The sequence below is a fragment of the Echiichthys vipera genome (genome assembly GCF_963691815.1).
Source record: "Echiichthys vipera genome assembly, chromosome: 15".
Lineage (NCBI taxonomy): Eukaryota > Metazoa > Chordata > Actinopteri > Perciformes > Trachinidae > Echiichthys > Echiichthys vipera.
The window spans coordinates 8,409,026-8,424,794 of NC_139840.1; the positions used below are offsets into that span (position 1 = coordinate 8,409,026).

Here is a 15,769-nt window from a genome sequence, read left to right on the forward strand (position 1 = left end):
TCAATTTTGACGCTGTCTGGTGCCATATGGCAACAGGCCCCCGCTGCCTTCAAACAGTCATTTGCTCTGAAGGCCGCGACGTGAGGCTAATAGTGGATCCGCTCCTCAGAAAGCAAAGTGACAAAGTAGTGACATTTTCATCTGCCAGACTCACTATTTGTCTTTAATCTGCAATTAGAGTAGGGAACAAAATGGCAATCTTGTTTCTTTTTTCATGTTATAGCTTCATATTGTAATAGGGGGGAGAGAGAAGGGGAGGGAGAGCTCTATGCACCCCAGGCATTATTAAGACTGATGCGACAGCGTGTACGCTCACAGAGAGGACTATTAAGAATCACTATAATCCATGTTTTAATGCTGTATCACTGTTCTTACTTCTGAGTCCTTTAGGATTTGGATTTCCGCTTTCTTGGCCTGTGTATTAGCTGAAGAACGAGTGTTGGAGATAAACGAGGCTGCACAGACACCAGTGCCAAAATGAGGAAAGCACCAGCAATACTGGGATGTTTGCAAGGCACCGTGGGTGTTAGATGAAGATTAATTGGCAAGCTATTCTCTCCTCATTTGTAAGAGGGGAAAATGTAATGATAGATGACTATATTACAGGGTCTGATGTGCTGACAGAGATAGTACGAGGCAGTGTACAGTGGAGTGTTTGTGCATCTTGATGAATGTGACCATTTATCATATCCCCTGATAGTTAGCGTAAAGCTGCATGTGGAAATATCCCAACAAAAAAATTTACAGGACTGATTGCTTGCAGGCATGCCCGACAATAAAATCACAAATTTCTTTGAACAGCAGTGAATGTGCATATGAAGGGGAAGCGACAGACAGATGGCAGAGGTGTTTGTAGAAGTAAAGAGTGAGCAAACACTCCAGGTGACTATATTAGGCAACTCTCATTAGAGGGATTGTCTGCAGTTCTGTACATGACAGGCGTGGCATATCTAGGATCTAAGTGAGCAGGGCTTCATGAGTTCAGCAACAACAAAAAGGAAGCCGCATGACTTGTATGTCTGTGCGTATTCGCCAGAATCACTGTTCTGTGGGAGGTGAGGCTGCTGCAACTTCTAAAACAAGAGCTTCAAAACCTCAAGCTCAGCATGGTGGGCCTCATTTCGGCGCTGGAGCAGCGTAAACCTTGTGACATTGGGACAAAGAAGGCTTCATTAGACGATCCGTAAACACACGCAGAGCATGGGTGTGTGTGTGTGTGTGCGTTTAAGATGACTGACACGCAGCTGGGAGGAGCAACAGAAGTGTCTTTGATTCACACAGTGGGGGCATTTCGCTGGTTGTTTGCACTGTGTTTCATTTAAAACTTTTCTCCATCTTTCACACATTCTCCTGTGAGGTTGTCTGGCCATCCATCATATTCCCATTCCTCCATCTATTACTTTAGTTTAGCAGCAGAAACAGCAGGAACAATGATGAAACTATTTCTGAATGCAGACGCTGTAGGTGACACACAAGACTGTTTATCTGTTAACTTAATTTCTTCAACAATTCTGCACAACTGTGTGTTTTGTGTATTATTCAGCTTGTATGTGTACTAGCCAACATTTTGTTACAATTACTTACATTTATTATCTGTTAAAGCACCACTGTGTGGGTGTTCTGCCTCTAAAATTTGTATTTTATCACCTTGCTCCTACATTACTGTATGGCTTCATTTTAGATACTGACCACTAAATATACTTAATTATGGCTCGAATCAAGTAATAATATGTACTGCATTTTAAAATGATCCTATTAAAACCACATACTCTTACAGCATATATAATTCATACAAATTTATATAATTTCTTTTCACATTTTTCATATAAAGCTTTCAACCGCGTCTTATTGTCACAAGAATAAATGTTCATGCTCTAGACTAACTGTAGCAAAAATATATATATTTTTTTACTATTGCCTATATTATTCCAATTTGTTACATGTAGTTAGGTAGCCGATGAGAGCAACTTTGTATAGTGCCAAAGTGTGATTTGTCACAGATGCTTTGTAAATGACACATAATGTCAAATTTATGCACTGAAACTTCATCATCTCATGCATGACATCCCTTCGCCCTGCTCGAGCTGCTCTTCCTCTTTCCCCTTCCTCATCAAAATTCAGAGCTTGTAGGTGCAAAAACTCTGCACGGCTTGTACCAATTAATGTGATTCTTGCTGCATGTTCGGCTTGTAAGGTTTAATGAAGGTGTTTGCCCTGAGCACATTGTGTTATACATGGTACGTTTAGTAGGCCTCCCATGAATGATGATTTATGTGTTTGTGTGTGTTTTCAGTAAAAAAGAAGCAATTGAAGCTATTTTTTTCTATTCACTGCAGGAGTTTGGTAAATTACGACACGGAAAGTGGCATACAGGTTTGTTTACCATCACGGCCACTCGATAAAATGTATGCAATCATCATGCCATCAGGGTTCTATTTGATCCTTACTGACCGCCAAAGTTAGAGCTTAATACTGGATATCTTCTGTCTTGCGCACGCGCAGGTCGAGTATTAATACCAACAAAGTCACATGTGACATCCGACGGCCCCTGGTTCAGGTATAAGTTCCGGTGTCGTCTACGAGATCGCTTCCTGGATCTAAGAGGGGTCATGCTGTGTCCAAACAGCACCTGTTCTGCTGGATTGTGGATGTCATAGCCTCTGAATACAGGGCTTTCTCTACCATCCAATGTAAAATGCCACTATACCAGGAGTGTCTCAACGTCACGGACCGTCCTGAGAGGAGTGCCCTTGGAGGTCATATGTACTGTGACCTCATGGGCATTACCAAGCACGTTTTCCGGCTATTACAGTGTGAATGTGGCCACCCCCATCCATTGGGCGTGGTTTTCCGACGGACTTTCTCCTTCCTTCCTCATCTTTATGAGGTGGGTATCCTGGATTCCTTGTGACTCTGTTAGTATGAGTCATCCAGTGTTAAGCACTGCCTCTGGAGGTCAGTAAGGATGAAATAGAAAGAAAGTTATGAATGTAACTACGGTTCTATAAATCTTGGATGACCGCCAGAAATCCAGGTCACTCAAAATCTCGTAAACCGCGAGAAGATTCTGTAGGAAGTCATCTCAAGGAGGACACTGGAACTATTAATACTCTATACATATTACTATATTTACTATATACATATGTTGTGCAAACATGACTTTAATTTCAATAAAACTTTGTATGCTGTGTTATCCATATAAGGATACAAAAAACATTCAGGCCATCATGGGAAATTCAAATCAGGACTTAAATAATGAGGTATTCTTAGAAACATAGGTATCACTTAATGATAAAAAAAAAAACCCAAACAAACATCATAATTCAAAGAAGTGCTTTTTCGGCTGCTTGAGGTCAAAGGAAAAGGATTTAACACATCCAGCAGACACATAGAAACAGTACTATCCTTCTGGAGGTAATGTTTCTGGCAACTTGATAAATGGCTCCCCTTGGCTTTACAGAGCCATATAGCGAGTTTCAGCTATGTTTAGCTGTCTGCCCAGCAAATTTAATGTGTTGGTTAACCCTCACTGCTCTCATAGCGCCGATTTCAGCCCCAGCAGGCGTTGGTTTTCAGTGACAAAGCTTTGATAAACCCGCTGTTCAGCACCAGACAGCAGACAGACACAGTTAGAGAGTAGCTGCTGAACAGAGTGGAACATTTAGCAGTTATAGAGCCAGATATTTCCCTCAGATATGGGTAGAGACCGAAAACAGAGCTAAAAGAGAGTGAATATTGGAATCAGGTGGACACAAACAGATTCCAAATGAATGATAACGTTGCTCCATAAATCCTGGAGGTGTAAGTTTGCGACTGTTTGCTAATAGTTTGCCAAATCAAACTTGTTTCCACTGCCTGCAAGGGGCCAAAAAAACCTTTATTGCATGTTTAAATCTGCTATATGCTATACAATTGGTGAGAGTGAACCGATACAATGAAGTTGTAGAAACCCAAGTTGTAGAAAGGCAACATTTGTTTGATAATACAGGAATCTAGATTCAGGCCTAGTCCACACATACAAGGCTATTTTTGAAAACAGGGTTCGCCACCTTAGCTCTCAACAAGATGATGTCCACACAAGCCGTATTGAAAAAAATATATGTGCCAACAAACAGGCTGCGAACTACCCTAAAGCCAATAAAGCAAGAATATCTGGTTTCAAGAAGATGATGTTGGCCAATCAGAAGTCAAAGTTGGCAGCAGGGTCTGTCACAGGGTCTTTGAGGTGGGAGTGTTGAATAATGGAGCAGCGGCCTCAGTTGTGCATTCGGATGCCTCGGTTCCTCATTATAGTTGACTGTACATTTATGTGTAGACAAACATTTAAAATGTCCTGTTATCGGTTAGAACCAGCACTATTTTGTTCTTTGTTCTTTTTGCACAAAATGTCACCTCATCTTTGATGCCTTAAAAAAAAGAGAAAACGGTGCACACTGACGTAACAGCCAAAAACTCAGATTTCAGATTTTTCCAAAAGATCTGTTTTCAGTAAAATGCAGTTTGCGTATGGATGAAAGGTCGAAACGAATTTTTAAAAAAAACAACTAGGGATTAGTTAAATCTTATTTTACAGGATGAAGAAAATCTATTGGTCAGTTAGGGATGCACAAGACATCTACACAGTCAGATCACATACCTGAGGTTTGAGGGGCACTAGACAAGCATGAATAATGATTCACAAAGTGATACAGTAAGTGTGCATGCCTGCTTTTTTGATGGATGGATCCAACTCTCACAGGAATTAAAAACTGAATCTCAACCCTTGCCCTATGCCATTGATCTCTCTCTTGTCCCCAACAGCAGCAGGCACAGCGGCCGGTACGACCACCTGATTAAAGATCGGTCATATATTTGATCACACATGTAACTGCATCCTTAATGAGCGATCTGACTGATGTTTTGAGAGCTAGCCCCCACACCCCCCTCTGGCAATGTACCTAAAGTGCATATTTTGGTGACTGCAGGATGTTCTCAGGCCTTTAAAAGACTTTGATGAATGCATCAGAGCATTAATGGGGTTCATCAATCATAGAGGTGTTGTAATCTCATGCCTGGCAACAAGGCCGTCATCAGAACTGCAAGTAAAAGCTCCAGAGATGAGCATCTGAAAAAAGTTAATTTATTTTTTAATATAAACATTGGGTGTATGCACTGTATTAGTTGTATTAGTTGTAGTAGTTGCTTATGAGACACCTTGAGAGAATAACAGTGAGGGTAAAAGGACTACACATCCGTCCTGCGGAGCAACTCTGTGGAGAGCTTCAACATTTCAGCTCCTGCCTTAACACCTCAAGGTACAAATCATCTTTCCAATTAACTAACAATGCTTCTGCGTTCCCCTCATTTGCATTGCATCCTTGTGCCTACCACAAACGACACAAGAGACAGATATAGAGAGAATATACGAGGATGGGGGGTTGTATTATGTCAATTACTCATGATGCACAGCTGTATCACCTCTTAACAGCCTTGTAGAGAATTCCTTTGGTTTTACCTAGGCCTAGTGTTGATCATCCCTATATATTCAGCGGAAAAATTATTATAACACTTATTAATTTACTACTACGACAGCGGTGAAAAATATAAATACATATAAAACTATTCACTTGCAGAAGATCCATACATCCACAATAAGCAGCAACATTAGGAGGACTAGGTGAATACAAATCAATCAAATCTTCATTAAATCTATTGTCAAGTGAATTTCACCCTTCAAAATAATGAACACCTTCTAGCCACTCATAAATAACTTGTTTAAATAGGCATTTTGCATGTAAAAATGCTACAGTTTCGATTTTCCATCAAAGAAGTTGTGCAGAGGACTTTCACCCCTTGTTACAGATCCAGAAATCTGAGCTGTTCTGGTTATTTATTTATTCGCACCTTCTGTAAGTGTGTTTTTTTTTCTATTTCCCAATGGGGATCGTTACTCCTTCAGCTTTTCTAACTCTATATTATGTTGTTATCTTGTCAGCTTTGGAGAGGAGTCACAACATTCACGGACCACTCCCTTCTTTTGAAATCTCTCGTCTCGAATGTGGTACTGTTGACGTCACACGTACATTGATTTTTGAAGGGCCACATCCTGTTATGTGACTGGAGCCGGAATATCTTATTTGGCTAACCTAAAACCGGTCAATCAAAGCAAACACGGCTCCAAACAAACCCTCTTTTGAGGCGCCATGTCCTTCAAATAGAGGAATCATTTTTCAACATCACTAAAACACACATCTGTAATTGTAGATTCTACCATCACCTCTTTATGCAAATAGCCTATTAACCAAGAAAATGCTATTTGTATGTAACCCTTAAAATAATAGCACAAAAGTGATATTTTGATAGATTCACTGACAAACGTGTCTCTTTCTGCTTAACTCGGTCAATGTGTGCTCAGCTTAGATGACACCGCTCCTCTAAATCACTGGGGCTTCCCATCCAAGACAGCTGTGATCTAATATGAGTGACACGCAGAGTATTCAGAGTAGTATTATCTCCAGGTGTATTCTAAGATGTTCTTTGATGTGAGGCAGCCTCCATTCTCTCCTCTGATCACAGCCATCTCAAGACAGATTAGTCGGCATCCTTCACAAAGACCGTACAGAGGGAGCCTATGAGCTACAGCGGTGAAGGCAGAGCTGCAGAATAAGCTTCTTTACCATTCAGAGGTGTGATGGGGAATCATCTCTTCTATAAAGAGCAAATGAAGCAGCGCTACGGCTATTGTTTTATGATGTCGGGGACGTCTAAATGGAAAGGAGGTTATTCAGTGATCGCATCAGCTCCTTCAGTAGTGATGCAAATGTCCTGCCAGCTAAAGACTCCCCCCATCACTATAGAACCAATGGGATGGATGTGCAATAACACAAAAAACATGCTTAAAAAAAGAAGGGGAGAAAGTATCAACATGATAGCTTGTGCTTACATTTTCAGTCCAACATAGTTATTGCATGTTTGGCACTTGCAGAGTGTATATACACACACGTGTACAACATGTGAAATATTTGGATTAGCTCATTGAGGTTCTGGGCGCAAGTAAAGCAAAGATTCACTGTGATAGGCACTTCAATATATCCAACTTTGACAAGTCAACAGAGATGAAATCATTGGAGGCGAATGAAAAATTCACACTCAGTAAAAATGCAGTAGCTCCCGCATTGATTTTTTTTTTTCCTTTCACAAGAAGAGTTTGGCAGCCGTACAATCATTACGGCAATTTAGTTCATTTGATAAACAAACTCCTTAAATATCTTGCAGAAATTATGTTTGCAATAACATTTTCAGTGGTGGGTAAATGTTGTGGGGGTGCAGCTGCATCTGCGTGCCTTCGTCAGAAGTCGTGCCAATGTGACATACAGTATGATGCGCTCATCGTGTGGAGATGTTTTGGAGTGGCGTCCTCCATTCCTCCGGCAGAGATTACAGTTGGGCCTCTGTAATAGCTCTGAGAAGGAGGAGGATGACATGGCTCTTTGCATGCATGGGAAAACAGCATGTGGGTGAAAAGCATGGCACTAACATTACACAAAGTGGTTACTTACAGGTAGTAAGTGTAGGAGTGATAGGTTCTTCTGCCGAGTGGGGTGGTGGTAGGATTTAAGCAGTGGAGGAGGGGGAGGGGATGGAATGAAAAGGAAAGAAAAAGTAAAAATATATTAATGTTTGAAAAAAGAGTAGAAATGAACAAAATCAGATATGGTGGCATACGTGGAGGTAAACTAGTGATCATGAGGGCAAAGGTGATCGCTTGGAGTCATGTCATGCTTTGCAAGGGGGGTGGGGGTGGGGTGCTCAGTAAAGTACAGTAGAAACTCTCTATTGCTATTGATATTGATCTGGTCTACAGCATATGATGGTAAATCAGAGGCAACCAGGCTGTCACTCCTCCCCCCCTCTCTTTTATAAACACATCATTTTATACACCTATAAAAATTACGTTATCTGACTTCCATGGTTAAAAGTTAATGAGTGCTTTGAATGTCTAAACACATCTCAGATTCCCTGTTGGTAATAGTAAATTACACAAAATTCAACCAATGAAGTCATCTCCATCTCTGGTTTGATTAAGGCTAATTGAAAACAATTCCATTACTGAGTGCTTCACACCCACCCACTGATCACTATGCTACACAGACAGGGCCTGCTGTAGGAAATGAAGAACCTCATATTCCTGCCATATGTAAATAAACATGGAGCGCTGTGATTATACACAAGTATGCCCCCCCCCCCCCCGCATGGCTTAATCTTCTCCCTCTACTGTACTCACCTTTAACAGAAGCTATCTAACAATAAATTGTAACTTTAATTAAGTTTAAAGAGAACTAAGTTTTACAAGGAAATGTAGTTATTTTCACATCAAGATATTATAGGAAACCAATTGTGTCAACCAAAGAAATCTCTGCAGAAACTGACACTGTGTTATTTCAAGCCTTGCTGTGGACAAAAGGAGGCTGATATTTGCTGAGCTTTAGCTCCCCTGATAGCTGGGGTATGTACAGAAGACCTCTCTCCAGTATGGGGTCCAGGGCTAATGTAAACTTAGCCTTCAGCGGTATGTGGCCATCCTCTTTCTTTTTGAGCCTTTCATCATATTTTCTTTCTTATCTCCTCCTCGCCTCTCTCCATACCACAGGCCTCAAAAAAAAAAAATGTCCTATTCCCATTCCAATGGCATTGAAGCTCTATGTGTTTGTTAGAGGGTGCCGTGGAAAGGGATTAATTTTTCATGGCACACTGTATCTCATGACTGTAAACAGCCTTAATGGGGCGTATCAACATAATCAAATTAATTATTTATTACAAAGCTGACAATACCACCGTTTGAGGGAAGAATATACAAAATGATGAAACAGAAACTACTTATTTGTGAGCAAGTAAGCTGAACCTCTTCCACAAATCTTGAGTAGTATTTTAACGAGTAAGAAACAAAACTTACCTTTTCTTCATGAGGAGTACCACTCCTAGGAAGATGATGACGAAGAGGAGGATGCCGGCGATGACCCCAGCTATCTTCACTGTGTGGTCTGTTTGTTTCTCCGGCTCAACCGCGTCAGGTTTGTGAGTGGCTGCTCCTGAAACACAATGCAAAGTGTAAAGATCCAACAAAGAAAGTGCAATTAATCCGTCGGGCTGTGAAACTGATCTAATGACTGTTTACTATTGTTCTACAAGAACAAAACAGCACATCCAGACTTTTAGTATTTCCTCTCATTGATTTGACTGTGTGCAGGACTGAGGTTGATCAATCAATACACTGATATTTTGTGGCATTTTGTGGACCATAAATATCAATTCACATTTATTGCCTCAGGGTAATGTTTATTCTGAAAGTAAGTGATTCCCTGTTGTCCTGAAGACTCCACCTTAAGCTTTGTCCTTCCTTAGTGGACATCAGCGCTCTATGGATCAAGCTGCACTGGGAGAGATAAGTGCGCACCATCTTTACCCTTGGTTAATCATGTTTGGGGCAAATGGTTGCTAGGATGTAAAAAATATAGGATGCAGAGCTGGAAAGATAATAACCAAGAAGATAAAAAGCCTGAAATAACCAAAACATTAAATATCAGTTCAGTAGGAGATAGCCAACAACGAGAGACGCATAGAGAAAGGGAGGGGGGGGGGGGGGGGGTGTCTTGTTTTAACAGCAGCTGCTCCCTGGGAAGTGATAAGAAGCACTCGGAGGAAAGCAACGTTCCTGGAATGACAACTGTCCACCTGAACAACACCATTATTCCTTGTCACCGGGGGTAAATTTAGAATGATAAATTGTTGTGTCAGACCAATCTGTGAGAGCAGGCTTCCTGCTCTCCTCAGCATTGCCATTTTCCCTCGCTATCAAAAAGGTAAATATCTATCCCGGGCTGGTTGTGACATATTGTTCTTGCTCTGGTGTGTTGTTATCAACAGCCAGGGCTTTATTTACTGTAGATATAGGTTTTTAAGGTAGAGCTGTGGAGGATTTCGAGACTGGTGACATATTAACAATTATGTCTGGACGGATGGAGCACATTTTGTCCTGGTATACTGTTACAGGCTAATCTTACAGAAATTGCTGTCACTGACAAATCCCCATTTGAGCTGTAAGTGTTGTACGTTCGCTGACGTAAAAGTCAATATTCTTCTTTCCTTTGGAGAGAGTGTGACACGCACGCGCACGCACGCACACACACACGCACACACACACACAGTAAGTAAGAATTTTAATAATTAGATGCAATAGTCTTAAAAACTCTCCAGATCTTAACGCCGAGCACTTCTCCATCCTTTTGTGGCTTTACAGTTGTAGCAACCAACACATACCAACACTTAATCTCTCACAACATAATGAGATATATTCATGAGAGGATTAACTCCTGTCAAAAATCACACACACTGACACATCAAATGAAAATCGCACCTCAAACAAGTCTTTCATGCCAGGTAATGCTGGGAAGATGAAGGTAAAAGATGATGTCGGCGATATCTTTAATGATATAATCACACTGATTCTATGCTAATACCAGGACAATAAACAAAACCTCACATGCGATATGCCACCTGTTTGTTTTCCTGTTGAAGGAGTCATCAGCATGGCCTGCCACATTAAACGTGTAGTGGGTAAAACCAAGTTGTGGACGGAATAACAGAGACGGTCAGAGAATGTGCAGAAAGCTACGGGTCTGACCTGTTAGTTGGTTGTCACCGGCCGCTGGGGCGATGCGAATGTAGGGGGTTGTGAGCTGAGTCACGAGTATGGCGGCTGAGTAGAGTCAGTGGATCCAGGGTTGCATGCAGTAGAGAGAGACAGTTAGAGACAGAGAGAGAGAGAGAGACAGAAAGAGAGAGACAAAGAGAGAGAGAGACAGGCCACACTGAAGCTGAAAACAGCCACACCAACAACTCCCATCATCATGCAACACCGAGGTAGAGAAAAAACATAGTATTCCAAAGCGTTTCACAATTTTGTTTTGCCAGGTTAGCATCAGCAATCATTTCACACGTATCTTTGTGAGCCCAACATGCAAATGTATCTCTTCAGGTGAAAATGGCTTATATGATCCTACCACTTCTATTGAGCCATGTAGATGAAGATATCTGTAACTATGCATGAAATCCATAGTGGGTCTGCGAAATACACACAAAGATTGTGTGGGGCATGTGACAGGACCTCCCATGGCCCGGAACGGAGTGTGACTCGGACTCCCCCTGGCCTTATCAATTCTGCTCCTGGATCAATGGTGCTTAGACTTCATTACTTTTAATGTGTAGAGCAGGATGTACAGGCAGCATAGTTAAGTACCCACAGACCTCAATGGGGACACAGACTGCCTCCCATTCATGGAAAAACACACTCCTGGTCAATCTATCGATGTGAAGACCATAGAACCCATTTTAGACCTTTTTTGTCTCTTTAAGACACTTAAAAAAGGGTAACGCATTAAAGCGAGTGTCAAGACGTTTGTATAAATGTCATGTTAATTTAGTTAGTTACGAAATCATAGCTACATATAGCAAGCGTCAATCTGATATTTTTTTCCTACCTTTGGTGGCTACTCGAACACAGTCGATTTTGGTCTCCTGTGCAAACAGATGAAATAAAGAGGAAAGGGGAAGAAAAAAGCAAAGAATCAGATTAATCACACACACGCACAGACATGAGAAACACTTGCAGGGGAAACAACACCTATCTAAGAGCCCACGGTTACAACAAATCAGGTCGGTCAGTTCCACGCTGTCCCCTATCATCTGTTGAGCTCAATGACTGTGACACAAAATGCAGTTAGGCGAGAGGGCCTACAGCACAGATTAGTGGTGTTCAGCTGCTGATTTGTCAGCCAACAGCGATCTGTCGACAGCCCGCGGCTCAAGGTGGTCAGCCACTGTGGAGAAACCAGAGCCCTGTGACAAGCGACACCAACCCAACATGCAGGGCTCCAAAATGACACGTCAGGGAGCCTTTTCTGAATATGTAATGGGGTTCGAGCACTGACAACAGCCTTCAACAACATATTCTAAAAAAAAAAAAAAAAAACATTGCTCTCGCTGCTGGAAGAGAAGTCTGTTGTCAACAATGGTCTGGTGAACAGGAAAAAGGATACAGACAGGAACGGGGAGGCAATGAGTAATACAACATGAAAGACATGAGAGCCGTGTCCCTGTGTTTGACCCAGCCAAGCTGTCCAATGAGCAATGAGCACACATGGGAGAGACAGCATTTAGAAGCCACAAGAGAATAATGAAAAGAAGAAAAAACACAAAACATAAACATTCACATGATCCTTGGTGAATGTGTATCCACATTACTGCAGCTTTTAAGCTGTCAGATGGTCCTTTTGTTAGGTAACATAATACATTATAGATTTCTATTTGAATAGAAGACTAAAAAAAAATTCTTTGTATCGATGGCACTCACCTTCTCTAAGTGCTAATTTAGTTTAAAAGAACCAAACAAATCACTCCAACATCATTACACATTAATTAAAGCTTGCAGTACTATGCATTGACAGTGATGGCTTAATGAAAGAGAGTGCATTTAGCCACTGTAAATCAAAACAGGGAATGTTAAAAAATAATGTCGGAATTGTCCATCACAGAGATGGAGCTGTATGCTGTGTCAACAAGATACTCTTTCATTAAGTTTGCGTGAGGCAGAGCACTATCGGCCAATTCATACCACTCACTGATTCGACCTGGAAAGTTTCAGATCGGCAATGCTTTACTCTCGAGAGACAATCCGCTAATTGGATTCAGTCCTGCAGCACGTTATTTCTATTGCCTCCTTAAAGACGTGCTGGTGTTTCTCAAGGAGGCTGTTTATGGGGATTCTAATTCAAGACCACAATCGGTGGGGCTCTTGAAGTCACTATTGAGCTGTCTGCGGTGGCTCTGTGGAGGGAGGGCCTCGCCAAGTGCCACTTGATGACAGAGGGCTGCGACCTGTACGATCGGTAACCCCATTGTTGTTTCCTGCCTCACACATTTAACTGCCGCTGGGACGACTGTCTCTCTTAAATGCCGCTGATCAAAGGCTTGTCTGGCATTTGGCATAAAGCTCTATGGGAAAAGGCAGAAGAACAGGGCCACAGTAATGGAGGGAGCGTGCATGTCGCCGCATAGAGCTCTGCATTTCATGCTTGACCCTGCTGTAGCCTATTACAAGTGTAAACAGTGCTGTTGGTACACCACAGTACTGACATATCTATCAGAGGCCAGATGCAATTGTGCCGCTTCGTGCATGCGTCTGCCCATGTGAGCAGTTCCTGTGCTCTGTATTCAGCCCAATCAATCAGTCAGCTTTTCATCCTCATCAAACCCACCATATTATTTAGCATTGTTTTGTTTTCAAGTGGATATGCGTATGATTTAAAAACAGAGGTGAGGTTTGATTTGGCAGTATGTTACAGAAAGTCCTTTATAAAAAAGTAGAAAAAAAAGTCTACTCTCACCACCAACATTCAATTTTAAGCTTTTTTTAAAGTCAGTGCTTGAGGTTGATTAAATTAAGTACAAACATAAGACGTTCTCTCAAACCTGGTAATCAAATTGTCTAATTATTGTATATACTGTACTTAGCACTATAAGACATGCTGCCAAACAACAAACTGTCAACCTGGCACATGGCATGTATTCTAGAGGAAGTGTTATGTTTTGCTTCTTTTTGTCATCTTTGTTATTATTCTTTGGTTCGAATCAGGGGTATTCACCATTCAGATCCTTGACTAAAGTAAAATACCATATTGTCAAGACACTCCATTATGAAGGTTTAGCAAAAGTTGCATATAAAATATGAATGAAGTAAACATATTTAAGCATTATCGCTAAAATGCATTTACAGTAACAAAAGTACTCATTATGGAAAGCATGATATCATTATGCATTAGATAGGTCTCCCTTAACCAGACCATTGTTCCCGGATATATCGATGCTGCCCTTGAGAAATAGATTGCATAGATAGCAGAGACAGACACCCACCCCGTTGGCTGTGCTGACAGCCTGGTAGTAGATGCTGTAGCTTTTCTGAGGCAGCAGAGGGGCGTTCCAGTATCCGTTGTAGGTCTTGTTGTCCCCCACAGTGAAGGGCTGGGGCGAGTGGATGCCGCCAGCGGGGAACTGAGCAGTGAAGTAGTACTGGGAGTTTAGGAGCGTGGCGTTCTGGAAGTGAATGGGAACTGGGTAGCAGCGCAGGATTTCTGCTGTGCCTCGTGTTCTGCGTGGACGTTCCTCCTCCACCACCACCTGGTATGCACTGCAAACACAGGACAAAAACAGAATTAACAGACTCCAAAGGGCCAAACAGGCGCTTGCAGAACACGATTGGCAATGAAGACATTTTCTTTGATTTTGCCTGATAGCATCACAAAGTGTAAAAATTGCCTCTAAGAATGGCACAGAAATGCAGATTGCAAATCTCAGAGAACACAGAGTCTCTTGAAATGATTCTTTATTTAGACGTCATTTTTGGAAAGATAACACATTTCTCATCCAGAAATTTGCTTATTAAACGTTTTAAAACAAAGGATAAACATACAGGACCTTGTACATAGGTCAATAGAATATGAACTTTTGGTGTGCACAAGTAAGAAAACAAGCTGCTAGCTTAAAACTAGCCTTGATAGGCTCAATAGGACTCATAGGGTCAAGCAGTTACAGGGAGAGTAACTGCGTGAAGTAGTTTTATAAGGAAAATAGAAGGACACTCTGTAATGAAACAAGATGAAAAAAAAATACAAATGAAAAACTAATTAAATAGCCATATACACCTTTCATTTATACAGATATGTCCATGATGAATAACTGCACAGGGTAATTGTAATATACCCCGTTTTTAGCATTGTACTAAACAAGAACACTTTGCAGTATGAATATAATTACAGAGGATACTAGCAGGAAATTACACAGGATGTTGTAAGTGGTGGGGGGTGATGACAGAGACAACATTACAGTACATTACATTGTGTTTATGTAAAAAGGTCTGACTGCCGTTGGAACAAAAGACCTGCCGTTGGAACAAAAGACCTACAGTAGCGCTGCTTCTTTTTAGTGTTTGTTAGATCACATATAGGAATAAGGCTAACTGTGTTTTCAGTGATGGTTTAAAAGGGACCAAACTGGCACCACATGGTCTTTCAGAGGAGCCAGTTTACTCTAAAATTGAATGCAACGAGGTTTGGAAGCCAAATCAGACGGGTCACCGCTCACAATTGGTACTATTGTTTTATTTTGGTGTAATACAGCACAACACATTAGTCAGTTAGTAAACTCTGAGATGGTGTACTGTGTCCTACAAAGCACATATGACATACCATATATACAGAACTACAAAGTTAAGAGGTTCAGATCAGTACTGCATACACAAAGATCCTTTCAATTGTGTGTATAGTGCCAAATCAAAACAAAAGTTATCTCAAGACACTTTACATATAGAGTTGTATACTCCTTCATGAGCAGCAGCAAGTCGCAATATAAAAGTGACGCACATCCACATTAAAAAGCATCAATCAAAAGTATCAGTAGTAGAAAAATACGTAATGAAGCACTGACTATTTATTAAATAAACAACTTATTTTTGTTAAATGATCAAATAAGAGCATAACAAATTCACTTGTGTATCTAAGTGAACAGGATAGACTCAAAAACACAGTGCAGGATAATTGAGCAGTGACACAGGACAGGGCCTGACATTATTTACATTTTCATTATTCAACAACGGAAAAGGTTAACGGCTCTTTCCATTTCCTCTCCATCCGAGCCTTGTGTTTAGCTAGATCAAAACTGCAGCCCTCTGTGCCTCCGA

General features: G+C 41.2%; 1 protein-coding gene across 1 annotated transcript in view; it reads right to left on the reverse strand.

Annotated features, from left to right (window-relative positions):
• Positions 1-15,769, reverse strand: part of LOC310957783 (receptor-type tyrosine-protein phosphatase mu) — a gene marked incomplete at its 5' end in the record, with an annotated part of 160,805 nt that overhangs the window by 44,107 nt on the left and 100,929 nt on the right. Inside the window, 4 exons of the mRNA XM_083928513.1 lie at positions 8,933-9,068; positions 10,661-10,735; positions 11,517-11,553; positions 13,948-14,221. Of these exons, the coding sequence (XP_083784639.1) occupies positions 8,933-9,068; positions 10,661-10,735; positions 11,517-11,553; positions 13,948-14,221 (522 nt within the window). The remainder of the gene's footprint in view (positions 1-8,932; positions 9,069-10,660; positions 10,736-11,516; positions 11,554-13,947; positions 14,222-15,769) is intronic.